The sequence below is a fragment of the Zea mays genome, chromosome 6, assembly GCF_902167145.1.
Source record: "Zea mays cultivar B73 chromosome 6, Zm-B73-REFERENCE-NAM-5.0, whole genome shotgun sequence".
Lineage (NCBI taxonomy): Eukaryota > Viridiplantae > Streptophyta > Magnoliopsida > Poales > Poaceae > Zea > Zea mays.
In genome coordinates this window covers 114,408,435-114,429,140 of record NC_050101.1, presented here as the reverse complement: position 1 = coordinate 114,429,140, position 20,706 = coordinate 114,408,435, and the positions used below count along the sequence as shown (strand labels likewise).

The 20,706-nt window shown below is 41.0% G+C and overlaps 2 protein-coding genes across 3 annotated transcripts; both read right to left on the bottom strand.

Annotated features, from left to right (window-relative positions):
• Positions 1-8,185: 8,185 nt before the first annotated feature.
• Positions 8,186-13,131, bottom strand: LOC103631300 (transmembrane 9 superfamily member 7). The gene is given in 13 exon segments (XM_020540054.1): positions 8,186-8,845; positions 8,847-8,906; positions 8,909-9,322; positions 9,403-9,550; positions 9,695-9,807; positions 9,895-9,923; positions 9,926-9,981; positions 10,256-10,365; positions 10,489-10,613; positions 10,616-10,652; positions 12,220-12,390; positions 12,922-12,970; positions 13,118-13,131. Coding segments are annotated over 13 exon segments (1,986 nt in total).
• On the bottom strand, positions 12,863-20,177 carry LOC100282598 (vacuolar ATP synthase subunit B). 2 transcript variants are annotated; one of them, NM_001155506.2, is made up of 15 exons: positions 20,017-20,177; positions 19,632-19,699; positions 18,834-18,889; positions 18,628-18,726; positions 18,443-18,502; positions 17,653-17,764; positions 17,289-17,494; positions 16,775-16,903; positions 16,256-16,393; positions 15,436-15,586; positions 14,073-14,155; positions 13,831-13,878; positions 13,701-13,754; positions 13,510-13,593; positions 12,863-13,384 (listed from the first exon to the last, which is right to left on the bottom strand). In NM_001155506.2, the coding sequence occupies exons 2-15, from the start codon at positions 19,687-19,689 to the stop codon at positions 13,199-13,201; spliced, it is 1,464 nt and encodes a 487-aa protein (NP_001148978.1). In that variant the 5' UTR covers positions 19,690-19,699; positions 20,017-20,177; the 3' UTR covers positions 12,863-13,198. The 2 variants fall into 2 exon arrangements, with proteins under 2 accessions (NP_001148978.1, NP_001399047.1); NM_001412118.1 differs by having other exon boundaries at positions 19,833-20,031.
• Between the last annotated feature and the right edge of the window lie 529 nt (positions 20,178-20,706).

Below are 20,706 nucleotides of genomic sequence, written 5' to 3'. Positions count from 1 at the left end.
GGATTTTGAAAAGGATTTACAAAAAAAAAGAATTTGCAAAAACAAATCTTGTGGTGCAAGCATGGTCCAAAATATTGAAAATGAAAAGGAAACCATTCATGCATATCTTATGAAGTCAATATTGGTTTAATTCCAAGCAATCTTTGCACTTACCTTAGGCAAACTAGTTCAATTATGCTCTTATATATTTGCTTTGGTTTGTGTTAGCATCAATCACCAAAAAGGGGGAGATTGAAAGGGAAATAGGCTTTAAACCTTTTCCTAAATGATTTTGGTGGTTGAATGTCCAACACAAACAATTGGACTAATTAGTTTGCTCTAGATTATATGTTTTACAGGTGCCAAGATTCAACATAAAACCAATAAAAAGAACAAGACAAGAGTCAAAAGAAAGGAGCAAAAAGAAACCGAAGTGCTCCCTGGTCGGGCGCACCGGACTGTCCGGTGTGCCACCGGACAGTGTCCGGTGCACCACCGGACAGTGTCCGGTGCACCAGGGAAGATTGCCTTGAAACTCTTCACCTTCGGGTTTCTCAGGCGCAGCCCACTATAATTCACCGGACTGTCCGGTGCACCACCGGACAGTGTCCGGTGCTCCAGAGTGAAGCGGCTCTGAACTGGCCAGCTTCGGGAAAGTGGGAGGTCGCTCCGCTAAAATTCACCGGACCGTCCGGTGTACACCGGACTGTCCGGTGTGCCAGCGGAGCAACGGTCATCTGCGCGCAATGGTCGACTCTGCAAAGTGTACAGTTGAATTCAGAGTGTCAGAGCAGAAGTCAGAGGGGCACCGGACTGTCCGGTGCTGCACCGGACTGTCCGGTGCCACATGAGGACAAAGCCTCCAACGGTCGACCAGCTCCAATCTCAACGGATAGGATGACGTGGCTGGCGCACCGGACATGTCCGGTGTGCACCGGACTGTCCGGTGCGCCCATCGCCAGCAGCTTCTCCAACGGCTACAAATTTGGATGGTGGCTATAAATACCACCCCAACCGGCCACTTCAAGGAGTGGGAGCCCAAGCAACATTCCAAGTCATCTAGTTGACATACTCAAGCCCTCCCAACCACATATATTCATTGATCCATCCTATACACAAGATTTAGTCCACTACAACCAACACAAGTGCCACAAAAGAGAGAGCAAGCAATTGAGAGCTACTCAATTGAGTTTAGCCCTAGTGCCTTGTGAGTTTCATCAAGAGATAGTGTGTGCTTCATCTTTGTGTTCATTTGCGCGTGGAGTGTTGACTCCCACTCAAACTTCCTCCAAAGTGTTGGAGGCTTGTAAAAGCTAGCAAGAGACACCAAAGATTGTGGTGGTCCTTGTGGGATCAAGAGTGATCCTTGAGAAGAAGAAGAGCTCGCCGATCCTTGTGTGATCGGGAGAGAGGGAAAGGGTTGAAAAAGACCCGTCCTTAAAGTGGACTCCTCAACGGGGACTAGGCCTTCGAGGGCCGAACCTCGGTAAAACAAATCACCCGTGTTCATTGTGCTTTTGCTTGTGATTTGTTTGTTTTCCCTTACTCTAAGTTCTCTTGCACCATTCTTTGCTAATATCATTTGGTGTTGCTTCAAGTTAAATTCCCATTTAGTGAAGCAACGCGTTGCAAGAAAGAACTTGTCCTAGTGCTCTTCTCATCTAAGGCTTCTTGCTTTGTTATTCTATAACTTACTAGTTGTATTGATTTATCACTTCCGCATTATTTAGCAATACTCTTTTCAAGCAAGAACTTAGTTTCTATTCTACGATATTTGTATATCTTGTTCTAACCACTAATCAAGGGATCTAGTTGGGGGATAAAGTTTTAATTTTCAGGTTCCGCCTATTCACCCCCCTCTAGGCGACTTTCACTAGCCATTCTGGGTACTTTACTTCTCTGATGACTCCTGCACTGAGGAGTCTTTTGACTTCGTTACGAGCACCTTCGGTCTTATCATCTGACATTTTCCGAAGCCTCTGCTTTCTGGCTCTGAAGGATGGATCAACATTGAGTGAGTGTTCAATAACATCCCTATTTACTCCGCAGAGATCATTAGCTGACCATGCAAAAACATCTTTGTTGTTGAACAAAAACCTTATCAAGGTTTTCTCCTGCTCTTCGGATAATTGAGAGCCTAACAACACCTTCTGCTCTGCTATGTCCTCACATAAGAGCATAGGCTTCGGCTGATCTGCTGAAGCTGCTTTCTCCCTTCTGAATTTGTACCGTTCACAAGCTTCAGCTCCATCTATGTTATGGATTGCTTTTGAGTCAGTCCAATTGCCTTCGGCCCTTCTGGCAGCTTCCTGACTTCCATGTATAGCGATGGGTCCTTGATCCGAAGGTATCTTCATGCAAAGATAGGCAGGATGAAGAATTGCTTCGAAAGCATTGAGGGTGCCACGACCAATAATTGCATTGTAAGGGTATTCCATGTCAACAATGTCAAACACAACTTGCTCAGTTCTAGTGTTGTTGATGAACCCGAAGGTTACTGACATGGTGATCTTGCCCAATGCTACAATCTGTCTCCCTCCGAAGCCACAGAGAGGATGTGTAGCATCATGAATCTTATCTTCTGGCTCTTGCATTTGTCTGAAGGCCTTAGCAAATATGATATCAGCTGCACTGCCTGTGTCAACCAAGACATTGTGGACCAGAAATCCTTTGATAACACAAGAAATAACCATGGCATCGTTGTGTGGGTAATCCTTGAGCTGAAGGTCCTCTTGGGAGAAGGTAATAGGAATGTGAGACCATCTTGACTTGATGAAGGGTCCTTGCACCCCAACATGTTGTACCCTTCTCTGTGCTTCCTTCTTTTGTTTCTTGTTAGCTGGCTCTGAGGATGAACCACCTGTGATCGGGAGTACCAGCTTCGGGTCTGAAGCAGCTCCAGCTTGGTCATTGAACGAAGCCATCAGCTTAAAAAGTGGAAGTGAGTTCACCGGAGGTGGGCGCCAATGTTGGAGACTCGTTCTCAAATGCTATGAATTAAGAACAAGGCAACATAAAGTGTTAAATGTCAACGTCCTTCGTCCATAAAACATTATTCCCTTGAGGATAATGGATCTTGGACGAAGGTTGATGAGAGTAAAATTACGAAGCTTGGATCTTCGTAATGAAATTTCAATAGATATTGCAAGATGACATAAAATAAAAGGTATAAAAGAGGTAAACAAGTCATAGACGAATTATATTATATTTTCTTAATATATCCAATCATTGAATACAATAATACCTCTGCCTTGACAAAAGGTTGAATTCCAGGATATGCGATTGCAGTTACTAGAATCCGTGAACAGTAAAGGAATACTGTTCACTATTTATAGGCACAGGGCGCAGCCTGTGAGGGATTACAAGTATGCCCCTTATAAAAGTTTACAACATTGACTCAGACCTTTATGGACTAAAAGGTCATTCTATCTTTAAGTCGGTTTGTAATACCGAAGCTTCATGAAGAGGGACCTTCGGCCATCTTATACAAACAGCTTCAGCCGAAAGCCGCTTCTTCCTAGAAGACCTTCGGCGACAAAGCATAGGCCCAACAACGCAGAACTCATCGAACACATTAGAGAAATATTCTCCACCTCGATCAGACCTTAACCGTTTTATTTTCCTCTCAAGTTGGTTCTCAACTTCAGCTTTATAGGTCTTAAAATAATTGAACGCTTCATCTTTTGTTTTTAAGAGATACACATAACAAAATCTAGTGGAGTCATCTATAAAAGTGAGAAAGTATCTTTTACCACCTTTGGTCAAAATTCCATTCATCTCGCACAGATCAGAATGAACAAGTTCTAGAGGTGCCAAACTCCTCGCCTCAGCAGCCTTGTGAGGCTTGCGGGGTTGTTTTGATTCAACACACACATGGCACTTAGACTTTTTGACCAAGTTAAATTTAGGAATTAAATTTATATTTGCTAACCGCATAAGACAGCCAAAGCTTGCATGACAAAACCGTGAATGCCATAAATCTGACTCATCAGAAAAATTAACAGAATTCACCAGTTTATTACACACATCATGCAGTGATAAGCGGAACAAGCCTCCGCAATCATATCCTTTACCAACAAAGGTACCATATTTCGACACAACACATTTATTAGACTCAAGAACAACTTTATATCCATCTCGACATAGCATCGAAGCGCTAACAAGATTCTTCTTGATAGAGGGCACATGCTGCACGCTCTTCAATGGCACCGTCTTTCCCGAAGTAAACTTCAGAATGACCGTACCAACACCAAGAACATGAGCACGCGACCCATTTCCCATCAACAAGGCGCCAGACCTCCCGACCTGATAGGAAGTGAACATAGAGGCATCAGCACACACATGAATGTTTGCACCACTGTCCATCCACCACTCAGGTGAATTACAGACTGAAAGAACAAATGGTAAAGAATTACCATACCCAGATGTTCCTTCTTCAGTTTCAGTGGTTACAACATTAGCTGATTTCTTGTCTTGAGTGAACTTGCGATCAGGGCACTCTCTTGCCCAGTGTTGATCACTGCCACAGACAAAGCAACCTCCCTTTCCCTTGTTATTGTTGTTCTTCTTTTTAAATTGTGTTGTATGAACAGGTTTATTCACGTTCTCTGGTTTGTTCTGGTTTTTCTTCTTGTTAAACTTGCGAAAGTTTCTCTTCTACACCACATTAGCAGTAGAGGTCTCAACACCTTCTCCACTGTCCTTTGTTCTAGCCCTTTCCTCAACATCAAGAGTACCGATGAGCTCTTCCACATTGAACTCTTGTCTCTTATGTTTGAGAGAGGTAGCAAAGTCCTTCCAAGAAGGTGGCAACTTGGCGATTATACCGCCAGCCACAAACTTGTCAGGCAAAGGACAAGGAAAAAGTTCGAGTTCCTTAGCTAGTGCCTGAAACTCATGAGCCTGTTCCACTACAGATCGGTTCTCAACCATCTTGTAGTCATACAGCTGCTCCATGAGATACAGCTCGCTACCAGCGTCAGTAACTCCAAACTTTCCAACAAGAGCATCCCACAGCTCTTTCCCCGTGGGAAGGATGATATAGCTTTTCTGGAATTTAGTATCCAGTGCGCTAATTACTGCTCCTCGAAAGAGGTTGTCTTCAGCCTTAAACTTAGCCTCATCCTCAGGAGGTAAGTTTGCAGGCTTGCCCTCAGCGGCATGAAAACAAGACATTGCAGTTAGCCACAATTCCATTTTAGCTTTCCATATCAAGAAGTTTTTACCATCAAAAGGATCAGGCTTTAGCACAGCAGCAAAACCTCTGACAGAAAAATGCCTAACATTAGGTTTTTGGATTGTTAGAAATATAGGCATTTTTCGTATTATTTTAATTCCATAAATTAACATTATGATGATGACATATAAAATATGTTTAATCATAGAAATCATTATCTCAAATATATCCATAACAATATGGATCAAGAGAACACGAAACATATGAATCATATAAATATAATAAGCAAATAAACATGGAACATGTATTATTATGGAACAACTGAAAATAAACAGATAGCAACATAAACAACATGACTGTACAATTAAGACAAACAGATTTATCATATTACTAGTATGATCAGGCATCAGACACGTCATGATATAATACGACAAAACAGATTGGATAAATCTATGGCTATAAATAAAACAGCAGGTATGAACATATATAATTTGCAGAATGAAAAACAGTAAGGAGATGAATTGATCATACCCTGCCATGCGCTCCGAGGATCTAGATCCTTGTCCAACTTCACTTGTCATGTCAGCAGGAAGAAGACTTTGGGCAGTCGCGTAGACGCTCCCCAAAAACCTAATTGTCGATCCCTCGTGCAAGGTCTCGAACGGCAAGGGCTCCGGAGGCACCTGTCCTCTCGCTTCTCTGTGCGCTGGACTGTGTTCTGAAAGTGTTTTCTCGTGTGTGTCGAGTGACAGGGGTGCTCCTCTATTTAACCTCTCGCAGAGGGAAGCTGAAGGAGAAAGGTCGCCGAGTCACGCCAAGAGTCGGCCAGCTCTAGCCGAGTCACGCCATAAGTCGGCAGCTGAAGGAGAAGGGTCACTCGGCTGGCTGACGAAGAGACAGGGTCACTCGGCAGACGTACGCGGTTAGTGAGTGCTAAAAATTAACACAACCACACCACGCTCGCTCGCTCGCTCGCCACGCCCGGCGGCGACGGCGGCGCGCGCGCGCGTGTGGCACGCCCTTGTCCATTTCTTGACTTCTCAAGTTAAGTGGAATAAATCTCACCATATAAGTCAAGGCAAAAGACCTTGGACTTCCAATGTGGTACTATTGGTATTCTCCACCATTACACACCATAGAGTTTATTCAATAAATGGGCCAAGCCCATAAAAGATCCAACATCTCTGTCTATATGTCTAAAATCACCACAATCTAGTCCGTTTAGATGAGATTTTACATTGCTAAGTTTTTTCCAGAGATTTCTAAAACCCCTCTAGGAACGAAATGAGACCTTATCTGTCAAAACAACGTATGTGTTGAAGTAAAATAGCACGTGCACCATGTCTAATATCGGTAAATGAGGCTGTCCATGCCACCGCAACAGTTCATATAAAATAGAGAATTTATACCGTATATGATACTGTTTACATAGTGAAGTTTAATATAAGACTTGAGACAGAATAACTGCCGAAGACAGCCTAATAAAACTAGATCATATATAAATATATATAATTGATATCTCAATTCATGTTTAAATCCACAACATAATGGTTGAACACTTAGACGTGGCAATAGCATGGAACCTCTATTTCATCTACAATTTCTGGTTATGCTTGTACAGAAGAATATTAATTTGTTATGTTATATAACTGTCATATAATCAAAATAAAAAGGGAATTTTAATGTATGTCCTCTTTACGCCTCCTTTAGTTTTAAGGATTGAACATTCTAAAGGCTAGTTTGGGAACTATATTTTACCAGGGGAAATTCCTTAAAAATGGGGTTCCTAAAATAGCCCTAAGGAATTTTTCTCTATAATTCCCTCTGGTTGTCCCTCTGGTTCATATGGTAAGTAAGGAAGTACTCCATTCATTTAAAATTCAGAATATATCTGGTGTACATAGGAGTTTGGTACATACGGTACACATATTTAATCATCATCATTCATCTTAGATCTAACATCTCTTGTTGCTCGTTATATTTTATAAATAACACCTTCCACCACTACACTTACCACTTCATACGGTGTTCTTTGCAAAATCTTATGTGCACCGGATATGTTCTCTTTAAAATTATAAGTTATATTTTTTTCTTGGAGTAAAGTTCACTTCTAGTCCTTAAATTTGTCTGGCCGACCATAAGCTTTTAAAGTATGTCTCTTATACGTCCAATCTCTGTCCGGGTCTCTATTACGTCCTAACGGGTTGTTGTGTGGCGGTGGCCCCATTGTCAGTCGTTGAGGAAGTAGAGAGACAGGGTCCAATAGATCACGATAACTAACATGTGGGCCACAACATGTCTAAAACATTACATGTTGGTATAGTATTTTTTTGAATGAAGTAGGTATAGTATCTAATATAACTAAACCACTCTAATTTATTGGCCCAATTTGATACTGTTTATAAGTTGCTTATAGTCAAAATAAAGTGAAACTAGATGCCACATAAAACCTAGATCGAACCAACTCGATAGTGTTCTCTTACGTGTGCGTCGGAGAAAAGAAGTGGTATCAGGTATCAAACCAAAACTCCAATAATAACTCAGTATGATCGGAAGTTGGTGAGGTGACCCGACCAATCTGATAAGGCTACATGAATCTGCTTTCTACATAACAGGCAACAACCAACAACCATCATTGGTTTCACATGGTTGCATAACCAAAACATCAGACATTCTAATAACATCGTATATCAAACCCACACAGGACACAACAATGAGAAAGCATACCACCTGTTGTCCAATTGAAAACCTAAGGACATCAAGCGCACAGGGCATGATGTGGAACAAGCAGGGTAAATCAAGGCATATTACAAGCAACACTAAATATCTTTAGGTGTACAAAATCCATGCTGCACTACAACACCACGTATCAACCTCATTTCAACTTCCAGCAATTCTTGCTCCTAACAGGCTACACATATTCCTACCAAAACCATGGAATCGCAGCACCATGCACAACATTGCAGCAAAACCTTGGCAGAAGGTACTCTATGAGCAGAAAATAAGTTTCTCTAGACAGTAGTTGTTTAATCAGTATATTTTCACAGAAGCATATATCTTCCTCACGAACCAGAAGCAGGCACAGAAGCCAATGGTACCAATCAGCACAAAGAAGGTGTAAGAGATGATCAGCATGTAACCAAAGTACAAGATGCCTGAGACAAGCTTTGTGATCTCCAACTTATTGAATAAGTAGAAGATAGCATAAGCAAACAAATAGAGTGCTGACGAGCCTGCGGTCAGGTATGCCCTCCACCACCAGTGTTAATCCTCACTACAAAGCTAGAAGTAGCATATCACAATTGTGATCTCAACACATGTCACAACGAGGACGACAAATACTTTGAAGAGGAAGCCGAAGATGTAGTAGAATTGGTTCAGCCAGATAGATGTCAGGATGAAGAAGAGCTCAATAAAGACAGTCCCAAATGGCAATATGCCACTAGCTAGTATTGCAAAAACTGGCTGCAGGTACCATGCTTGCTCAGTAATTTGTCTGTGAATCTTGTTTGTCTTCACTGGGTCCTCAATGGCTAGCTGCTTGAATCCTAAGAAACTTCCAACAAAGACCAGCGACACAGAGATGCCAAACCAGAGGAGGAACAATGCAAACATTGTTCCAAAAGGAACTGCACCAGATGATCTCTCACCCTAGATTAGTGCATTCAGGAAGATGAAGAAGACCGAAAAAGATAATACCAGGAAATATGAAGGCAGTTTTTAGGGTGATCTTGTACAGGCGAGATGAGGTGTGTAACCTGCCAATACACCCATGAACACCCAGAAAAGGACCATAGCAGTCATGAGTCCTCCACGGTTTGCAGGTGATAAGAATCCAAGAAGAGCAAACATCATGGTTAAAAGTGTCATCCCGAAGAACTGAACGCTAGTGCCAGCATAAACACAAAGGAGGCTTGAATGAACAGGAGCTCGGAATACATCGCCATGCACTAACTTCCATCCGGTTTCTTCCTGAGCCTCATCCTGGTCGTCAAGCTGATTGTAGTTTGTTATGTCCTTGTAAAGGGTTATCATCATGATCATGGCTACCATACCAGAAAGGAATAGGACGATCATCAATGAGTTAACAATTGAAAACTAGTGTATTTGGCTATCACTAGAAAGAAGGTATACATCCCATCGAGATGCCCATATGATATCACTGGACTGAAATAGGTCAATTCAAAACTAATCAAACTTGGGGGAAATAATCTTAGTGATAGAGAAGCTTATGAAACAAATTGTACCTTAAAAGTAGAAACATAAGAGAATACAACATCTGCATCAGGGGCCACCTCTTGAGGAGTGTGACTACCGGGTGTAACCTTAATGTTAGCATTGCAAGTTTGCACTGTGGGATTGTTGTCATCCCAAGCACCATATTCATGTTTGATGTTGTAACAAATCAGCACAAAGGAGTTATAGATATAGATGACTCCATATTTCATAGGCAGATGGAAGTAGGAAACCAAATGTAAGTAGTAAGAGAACAAAATCTTAGAAACAGATGAGAGAAGTTGATCATGAAATATGGCATACCTGCTAGGAATCACATGGAAGCCAACAATGCGAGCATCGGGAGAAGTTTGGTCTTCGTGGTACAAGACTTTAAAACTCAAGTGATTGTTGATATAATACTTGTCATCCTTGAGCTGACAATATTGCATTCAAATCAAACAAGGTAACCAATATTAACCAATTCATGTCTAACTTATGAGATAAGAATTTGTTATGCTCACCTTGTAACCAACTCGGTAACCATGCTTGGTGTTTGGCTTCCTTCCCGGGTCTGCATTAGTACCACAACTGGGAGATTATCTAGAATCCTAACATGCACATTTTTTGAAACAAAATAAATATAGTTAGACACAACATTGAACAAACAAACACATAATGACATAACCCATGGATACTTAAGAAATTTATATTCAATGTCTCATAGGCATGGCAGTCGAACAAGTAAATGACATTGACAATGGAGCAATAAATATTATGTGCATAATTGGAGGAGCAATCCTCAATCTTCCCCTTACTTGATGGTCACATTATTATAGTGACATAGAAAATAAATATCGTATGAGTTGCAACTTAAGAACATACATGTTTACTCGGTATTCATCATTGATCTTTTCTTTGAAATTCTTTGCAGCTTCTTGAGAAAGTTGTGTTCGACAAACAACTTTGCAACTCTCATCCCTCCTCATCTTGAACTGTATGAATAAAAAACAAAATAACAATTAATCAAACAGCTTCTCGTAGTTCTTTTTTCTTTTCAAGTAATCCCACTTCTTTTTGCATAGACTAGTATAAATCAAAGGGTTTCATGTACTTACATTATAGACAGAATTTTCAATGTGGTCCCCACGAAGGACTTCACCTAAGTTCTCAACATTGTTCTTAATCGCCTCATGTTTGCAGTAATCCAGAAAATAGTAGTCATATGGAAGTTGTGTTTTATAGATGATAATTTATTGATTTTCACTTGAAGTTCATCATCGTGGAGAGTGAAACCCCATAAAAATTAATACTAGAATACTAATATCCGATATTATATTTATAATCTAATAGTTATGGGGTCTCCAATTCTATAATGAAATGACAAACATCACGGTAGAATAATTGATGGATATCAGGAATCAACCACCATGCAATGAATCAAATAAATACTCAATTTTAAAACATACAAGGCAATAACATGTGTTGATTGAGCTATACAACAGTGTATTAGCTATTCCCCTTGCCTCATATCATAGTTATTACACTTGACTAATTGAGGCATCAACAGCAAGAAAAGTGCACCATTTTCAACATAACTGTTGTCACGAAGGGATATGCATTTGAAACTCATATGAATAGCATTTCTCTATCTTTTCTCTACTATATTAAAGCACCAGTTTTTCTGGTTCCACAGTTTTCACCGGCGTCGTGCCCCCACATTTAAATTGTAAAAATGCAAAAAAATGCATAAATGGAGATTCGAACCATGGTTGCTAGCTCTAAACCCACATCCACCCACTTAAACAACAGAACACACATGTCTTTATGTTTTATATTCTACACTTAAGCATAAACGAAAACCGTAGTAATGCATGGGCACTTTGCTAGTATGCATTGAACCAACCACCAAGAGATCCAAACATCATTAACATATAGACTCAACACATATGCTTGTGATGGAACCATGGAACAATGTATACCATATTATATAGGATTTATATATCCCAACCTTTCATATCTTAGGTAACAACACATCTACTTGCTTGCTCAAGATGAACTCTCTTTGCTACTAGCTATAATGATTCTTGTGAAAAAAAAACTTAGCTATAATCATACAGTTTGAACTAAATACTTCCAAATTATATCAAAGTAACATTCAGATCTAATCAAGTCCACCATTATGAGCCACTGGAATGCCAGGTCTTAATGAAACCAACTGAAGGAAACTGCAGCATGTGCAGACTTGTGAGTCATGAGTGACAAGTGATCTATTCTACCCCATACACCAACTAGCTAATGAAACTTGTTGTCAATGTCAAAGACAAAATGACACGATAAATTGAGCATCAACATGTACAAGAAAAACATTGTATGCATAATCAAGCATACAGATAGATAACAAACATGAAAGCACCAGAAACATATTTCCCCAAAAAAATATGTAATTATCGAGACCACCACTGCAAGGTATCCAAAATGCAAATCCTACGCTAATGCCCTCACTGCATCGAAAAACACATGTTACCCGTACCGCCAACGAAAAGGCGGGCGATCAAAGATAGGATGGGGGCATGGCGCGCCGCATCACTTCTTCCCACGCCGAAACACGTAGACACACCAATGTTGACATCCATCCTTCCATACTTCGTATCCCTGAACCCTAAACCACGCGCCTACCCGCTACTCCCCCGCGCATCCCGAAAGCAAGATCTGAGACTGATCATCCAAACACTGCCAGATCCGCGGGCGCCAACAGCCGCGAGGGAAGACCTAGCCTTGGATTCGACCGGGAGTGGAAGCGGAGAAACATGCGGGCGAGAAGCCGGGGAATGAGGTCGATTGATCACCTTCTGGAAGTTATGGGGAGCGACGCCGGGGAGGACGCGAAATAGAGCGCGGCGGCAGCGATTAAGATGAGGAGGTGGCAGGGGCGCGGGCCTCTGTCGTGGGTCGCCATGGTTGGCGTCCCGGAAGCGGATGGGTGGAGAAAGGAGTGTGATGAGCAAGGGAGGCGCTGGCTGGTGAGGAAGTGCGAGTAGTTCAGTAGACGGGACAAGCGGGCCGAGGGAGCTGTGATTATACGAGCACCATTAATCTATGGAATTGGATGATAGTGAGTCACTATATCAAGTTAAAATTTATCGTAATACACTTTAATACACATAAAATTAAAATAACCGAATAATACCTAAAACATATAGAATTAAAATAACCGAATAAGGACTAAAAAATTTGAAATCTCTTCCGTTCCAAAAGTATTTAATTAAGGACAGACTATGTACTCCAGCTGTGGTTGTGGCTTCTACAATATTTTATCTCTACTGATTGCCGAGTATGAACAGCTGCAGCGGCAGTGCCAGCCGAACAGGTTAGTCCGTTTTTGCTAAGAAAAAGCATTTTCTTCTCTTCACGTCAAAGAATTCTCATCAAAACTGAGCCCTCAGATAACAACTTCGCACACATTAGACAGAACTTCTGGTGAGGCAGTAGCACATATTTCGCAGCAGTTTATTGCCCCTTCTTTATTCACCATTCACAAATGTACATACAGCCAGTTGTGTTCGAGCATCCTGGTCCAGAATGCTCTTGCTAACAGTTCTGGAAGGTGAAAGAAAACAAATAACTGAAATTTAACCATAGTCCACAGATGACACAATATCACAAATATTGCCGTGACCGCGAGTCATCTACGAAAAACTTGCGCTCATCAACAGAAAAGAATTGGACCTGACTACACATAAATACAGGGAAAAGGCCATGAAGCCAATCTGTTCAATTTATTCAACACTTGCCAAACTATTGGAACACTGATCAACGATCAGTGATTCAGTGGGAGGCATCTCTGCTATAGTACTGGTCCAAGGTCTTCGCCGGGATACGGTGGAGAAGTTCGCGAGGGAAGATCCGAAGCAATGTCCATGCAAGATCTAGTGACTGGAAGATGTTCCGTGTGTCGTATGCTCCTTGTGTCACAAACTTCCTCTCAAACTTGTCAAGGAACTCTAAGTAAAGCTGAGCAAGAAGTAACAGAACATTAGGTTTTGGACATCTGAAAAAGAACTAACTTAGGGCTTGTTCGGTTACGTCTGCACGCAACCCGAACAAGCCCTTAGGAATTTATTTCACTCGAAACAGACCAGATCCTCAGACGAGAGTGCCTCCTCTCCAACGACTGCCTTCATGGCCTGAACATCCTTTCCAATTGCGTAGTTGGCATAAAGCTGAAAGAGAAAACAGCAGATGTCAATTCATCTTGCACATCATGTCTGAAGGGTAGCAAAGACTATGGACTCCCTTATCAAAAATAACATGGACTCATAGTATGTACCTGATTAGACACATCCGAATGGTCTCTACGTGTCATGCCCTCACCAATAGCACTCTGCAGGAGTTGTTAAGTGGTTCTTACAACTAACCTTCAACATAAATGCTGAAAACATACAGAAAACTTATCTTACCTTCATCAATCGAGATAGAGATGGCAGGACATTGATAGGTGGATAAATCTGAAATAAAATAAAATGTGATCACATCAACACAGATAAGCTATCAAGGTAGTAAAAAATAAACAAATACTTCATATTCTATATCAAATATGAGAAAATAAGAAATGCTAAATTTAGTTATAAATAATTCCAGACCTGCCGCATGTGAAGGTATAACATTAGATAACTCAAGAATAAAAGACAAAGAAAAGCACCTGTCTGTTATGGAGCTGCCTATCAATGTATATCTGTCCCTCAGTAATGTATCCAGTAAGGTCCGGAGTTGGGTGTGTGATATCTGTTTTAGGAGTAGATTACAATATTAGCCATGGTATACTTGCGTTAAATGGCCAACAATTTTTTTCTCCTCGAAAACACAGGAGAGCTGTGTTTTATTATATTAAGAAGCAAACAAGGTCCTGAAATGGGCCGCTACAAATGGGTGGCAATTTACGGCAAAATCGCCAACAAAATGATATAGATGGTAAATAAATCATGAGGCCAACATGCTATAAATGGTCCATTTTGGACGTTTTCTTTTCTGGGATATATCAATGTAACTGTCCAGACGTGTGGTTAGATATAGTTGTGTTATTTATGAGCTTGTTTTTATTTAATATCAACTATATATTGCACCGTTCTATGTACTTGTAGCCAGTTCAATTCAATCCAAAACTATTGAACCGGCAGTTGAATTGGTCCTTGACTTTATTTTTGAAAGGGGTTCTCGACAGTTGAGCCAGTGAAACAGTGGACTACGTCCTTGCTGGTTCAACGACCAATCTGGTCCTAATAACTATGTTTAAATGGAGTGTCTCCAAAATGCTCAGAAGATAAATGTACAAAACCAATAACAATACGTCACATAGTATAATTATATAATAAAAAAAGGCAGACCTAGTGCCGGAGGCTCTAAGTGGGGTCTGGGGAAGGGATAAACATCAACTTTAGTCGCCATCTCCTATATCTGGTTTACTTATAAGCTTTATAGGGTATGCCTTATATACCGCGTTTGGGCAACCCCCTCATTGCATGGATTAGGCTCCCGTGAATCAACTGGCAGCAGTACCCTGCCTAAAACCTGGTGGGAGGTTTGGGAGCAGTTTTAACAGATAAAATGTCCAAAGGCTCCACCATTGGTTGATTCTGCATATGTCCGAATCCAATGCAACAAAGCCTATTGAACGCATAAAAGCCAGATTAAATAACAAAGTCAGTGTTTCTTAAGCAGGTATCAGCCACGACAATCATTGAATTGGGCAACCCCGTAGGTAGTCTGGACCAACTTTTTATGGGGGGGCTAATCCCGAGAACAGGTTGCTCTAACCTCGAGCTCACTCGGTGATAGTCGAAGATAGAGTAGAGTGTCCCTTCATAGTTCATAGCGGAAATCTTAGATAGGTGTTCTTGATCACCATAATAAGTAGTTAAAAAAGGACCATCTGAACTGGTGGGCAAGCCTTCCCCTGCTTCGAATCCATGGCCTGGTGACTCAGTGAGACAGCTCTAACCACTACACTAGGTCTGCCCTTCATATAGTTATATAATAACAAAGATAAAAAAGCCATGGTTACTTACCATCATTAGGCATTGTCAGAATAGGAATTTGGGTAATGGACCCTGTTCTTCCTTCAATACGCCCAGCACGCTCATATATTGTTGCCAGATCAGTATACATATATCCAGGATAACCACGCCTACCTGGCACCTCTTCTCGGGCTGCAGAAACCTACAAAAAGCACAATGCCCATGTAGCATTATTAGAAACATCAAACATGAAATCAATTTACCATTTGATTACCTAAATACAAAGGTTGATCTTAAATACTTAAAATGGGACATGGAATACTACATAATTAAGCATTTCTGAGTTGTTTCTTAATGAAGAACTACAAAATAGCACCCAGAAGCTTATAGAAATCTCAACACATAATTCCAGTACCCATTCAGCCATTCAGGGCAGTGTTAACAAGATGTCAAGACAATAAAAAATTGTAATTCTACAACCATATCATTACCAAAATCATGAGATTCTTTTGATAACAAGTCACTGTCACTATATACAAGCATTGTGGCACCAATACAACATGTAGTAAACTCAGTTACATGTAGAATAAATGTCCATGTGCAGTAACACTAAATAATTCATGAATCAATGTATTTAAAAATGATTGAATCAGGTCAACAGAATTGCAGCACAAAGCATTGGCAACCTTGCCCGAGCAAGCAATCTGCCAGCCAGGCTGCAATCCTATCTGCCAGGCACTCGAAATAAATGGTCTGGATTTCTGCCTGGCCAAGCAAGGCAACCTTGCCTGGGCAAGGAACCAAACAGGCCCTAAATACAAGATATGGACTGAAAATACAAGATATGACACAAAATATCAAAACTCCATACCTCACGAAGTGCGTCTGCATAAGAGCTCATATCTGTCAAGATGACAAGTACATGCTTCCCACATTCATATGCCAAATATTCTGCTGTTGTTAGAGCAATCCGAGGGGTGATAATACGTTCAATGGTGGGATCATTAGCCTGTAAGAGGATCAAGGTGTTAAAAATATGCTGTGCTATACACTGATTATGTCACATGTAGAATATATTTGGCTCATCGTTATGCAGGGCCAGAGGATAGTGCAGGCCAACCTGGGCCATGACCACCCCTAGGATTTTTTTTCTCAATAAAAATAAACAACAGTTATCCATGATTCCATGGTCAATTTGATTCATGCATCATTAGTGGGGTCCCTAATTCATTGATAGCCCCGTTATGTTATTGTTCAAGCTCCGCCACTGATTGTGGGATTTTTTTGGTCAATATGCATCTAAAACAATGCAGAACCGATTATGGCACTCTTGGGAGAAATAAAATGGTAAATGAATGTTGATCACAAATTCATAAGTCCTTGTAGGTACCAGATTCAGAAAAAGGGTGACCCGTTCCATGGAACCGTTCTCTTCAAAATCACGTTTGAAGAATTGAGCTGTTTCCATGTTCACTCCCATAGCAGCAAACACAATAGCAAAGTTGTCATCTTCACCACCCTGCAGGTAATAAAATCAGAACCAGTGACTAAGCCTTATTAAGACATGTAAAGCATACATGAATACACAATCCTCCATATAAATGTTGACCTCACAGGAAATAAAAAATAATTACAGGTACATGTGTACCAAAAGAAACTGTAGCTTACTTGAAAGAATAGGATGTTGAAACATATGAAAAGTATCAGGCACAACATATCCAACTTAAGACAATGTGTGTAAGAATTTCAGGTGAGTCATGCAATGTTAAGCCTAGTAACATTCATGTAAGAGATATCTCTGATTTTTTTTAAGAGTGCAGATGTGTGTTCAACTGTTTGTACTCTGAAAAATATGTTTGTAGGTAGGGGAGGGGGTAGGGTTGCAGTTAGGACACATTAGCTACCTCTGCATGCTTTCCTTTCTCCAATGTCTTCACAAGGCCAGCCTGACGACAGATCTGAGCAGCAATTTCATTGTGAGGGAGTCCAGCAGCAGAAAATAGGGGGATTTTTTGCCCACGAGCAATGGAGTTCATCACATCAATGGTGGATATCCCAGTTTGGATCATCTCCTCTGGATAGGTTCTCTCACTGGGATTAATAGAACTTCCTGCAACAAAATCAGAGTACATGATTACAAACTTTAAAGATGGACTCATTGATTTAATGCCGCTAATCAATCAATACTTCTAAAACCTACTACTCTCCACAACATGCACTTCACCATGAGCATTGTAGAGCAGCGTGCTTGAACCAGAAATTACTTACCAGAGATATCCAAGTAGGCTTCAGGTAATATCGGGGGGCCATTGTCAATAGGTTTTCCAGAACCATTAAAAATGCGCCCAAGCATATCGAGTGAGACAGGAGTTTTCAAAACCTGTAAGAAACACAATGTACTGCATAATCAAACAAGACAGGATTTTCACAATAAACAGGGTAATGAAGAAAACACTAAAAAGGGCAGACCCACTGCCAGAGGCTCCCACATGAGTGGGGTCTAAGGAAGGAATAAACCAAGCCAAGCCTTCCTCCGCAAATGCGGAGAGACTGTTTCGATCCCGTGACCTCGTGACTCAGTGAGACAGCTCTCACCGTAGCACCAGGCCTGCCCCTCGTAATAAAGAAAACAATATCACTGTTAAATTTAGCCTGGCAGATCTATGGAGGTTATTCTTCCACTGCTATACACTATACAATTGTTTATTAACATGACTACTATGGATAACTTCATGGTGAATCTATGTGTGCTTATCATAGATCTTGTAAATTTTCCTTATGAGCTACATTCCCAAATTGAAATGATCTAGTTCAAAGTGTATTTGCCTACTAAACACTTTATTGATAAGTAAAAAAGGGCAAACCCAGTGCCGGAGGCTCCCACATGAGTGGCATCTAGGGAAGGGATATACCGAGGCAAGCCTTCCCCCATAAATGTGGAGAGGCTGCTTTGAACCGACGACCTAGTAAGGCAGTGACACAGCTCTCACCATTGCACCAGGCCTGCCCTATACTTTATTAGTAAGTAAACAGCAAATAAAGTCACAAGATGAAGCACCTCGCCTGTAAACTGCACGGTTGTGTATTTGTTGTCTATTCCAGAAGTTCCTTCAAAAACCTGATGAATAATGCAGTTAATTAACAAACTAAGTTTTCAGGAAATAGACCTAGCCTAACCATACTGTAAAATCAACATCAATTTGGAACTACTACTAAAAGACAATAAGGCAATGGAGAAGTAACCTGCACAACAGCTTTTTCTCCATCAACTTCAAGGACTTGACCACGGCGAGTGGTGCCATCTCCAAGTCGGATGTTTACAATTTCTTGGTACTTTGGGCCCTATAGATGGATATGCAAGCAAAGGAACAAAGCATAAGAGGCTAGCAGACTGAGCTGTTCAAAATCTACATGGTAGTTATCATCATATTGGAGAAAACTGTACACACCTTTACTTTATCCAAGATAACCAGAGGCCCGGCCACACCAGATACAGTCCTGTACTCTGCACAGGTAACAAGTAAATTACTAAGTAGTACGTGTCGCCTTTGTAAGGTAGCCTAAAAAGCATGATTTCAAACAGGCATACATCTTGCACAAAAGAGGCTCAAGATATGCAGTATTTTGGTCCACAAATTTCTGTTACCCATACAAAACAAATCTTGTATTTACAATGGCAGTGGCATATGTCAATCCAATATTTTCAATAATTGGTAACTCATGAAGCTTCCACATTGGACGTGACACGATTCTAAAGAGCAACACGTGCAAACAGATGAACTGATTTTGAACTATAAGTGTGACCTAGCAAGTGCGCCAGACCTGACAACTAGTTACATAGTTGAAACAACAAAGCTACAAGCTAATTGTTACAGTGAAGAATGAACTAGATGCATCATGTTTTGTAGTATGGTTCAACAAAAGCCCTATGACAGTGGGTTGCGATATTTTTTAGGAGAATCTACAGTGTTATACACTAATATCGCATGTTCATGAAATTCAATGCATTGGTAATGCAACCAAGCTACAATCTAGCCAATGGCCGAATATCTTGCTCATAGCTTAAGATCATTTTCAAGCAAAGTGTTTATCTGCTGAGAGTGTAAATCATCTCTACATATTATCCATGCTATGATGCTAGTACCAGTGATGCATCGGTACAGTACACACTGACACATCCATCATGACGAAACAAAGCCTAAGGCGCACACTATAGGCGAGCTTGGATCTCGTCGCTCGTGACTCACCCATGCCGATCTCTAGGGTTCCCTCCTCCATGTCGACGCCTTCCTTCACCAGACCCATGCTGAACAACCTGCACAGGGCAACAGCCAACCACGACATCAGAACCGAGGAAAGGAGCGGAGCTGATCCGAGTCTCCCCAATCCCCACGCGTATCACTCGGACTCTCCGATCCACGGGAAATGTATAGAGATCAGCAATCCACCATTCAGCAAAAAAATAGCCGGACGGAAGATAGAGAAAATGCAGCGGCAGGCTGGGGACAGGTCGAAGAGTGTGGAGGTGGGCGTGGTCGCCCTCTTGTCACCCAGTAGGGACGACGCGAGCGATGGATTGCCGCAGGAGAAGCGGGGGTGGAGGTGAAATCGCGGGGCTGGAGGAAGACGTACCTGGATCTGGATCGCGGCGCGGAGAGGCGCTGGGGAGTTGGGGAAAGGAACGTGCGAGACGGCGAGGTGGCAGATCGGATAGGCGAGGCGAGGACACCGGTGGGAGAGGGAAGAAGACGAAATTATAACAGGAGAGGGACAGAAGCACGTTTTGCGTGTTTGCCCTGGACGATTACGGAATTTCGGTATTGAATACCAAACCGCATCTGTGACTATCCTCTCATTTCCTTCTTTACAGCCTAAAAATTCCTCTTCATTTATCCCAACGTTGTTCTTCGTCTCTCGTTAAAATACATATTCGCACGAGGGCTAATTTAGAAACTTAAATTTTAAGTTTCCAAACTAGACATATTTACTTTAGGTTTCTTTATAACTTTAAATATATTATACTATATTCGTTCTCAAATATTTATCGTTCACTAATTTATTTTTAAATAAACAGTGATAATAAATAATAAATAGAGAGAGTCTATATTTTAGTTTACTTAATGTATTATTTAAACTATATAAAAATAGATATAAAAGAGAAGAGTCTCTCTCCACATATGAATATTTTACAGAATATCGTTGAAGTATGTAGAAGGAATATTTCCTAAATATAGAATGGATGACATTTTAGATGACACTATTAGAAAATAATTAACTGATTGTCATCGTTACCGATGGCAACTCTTCAACTACTAGTTTTAC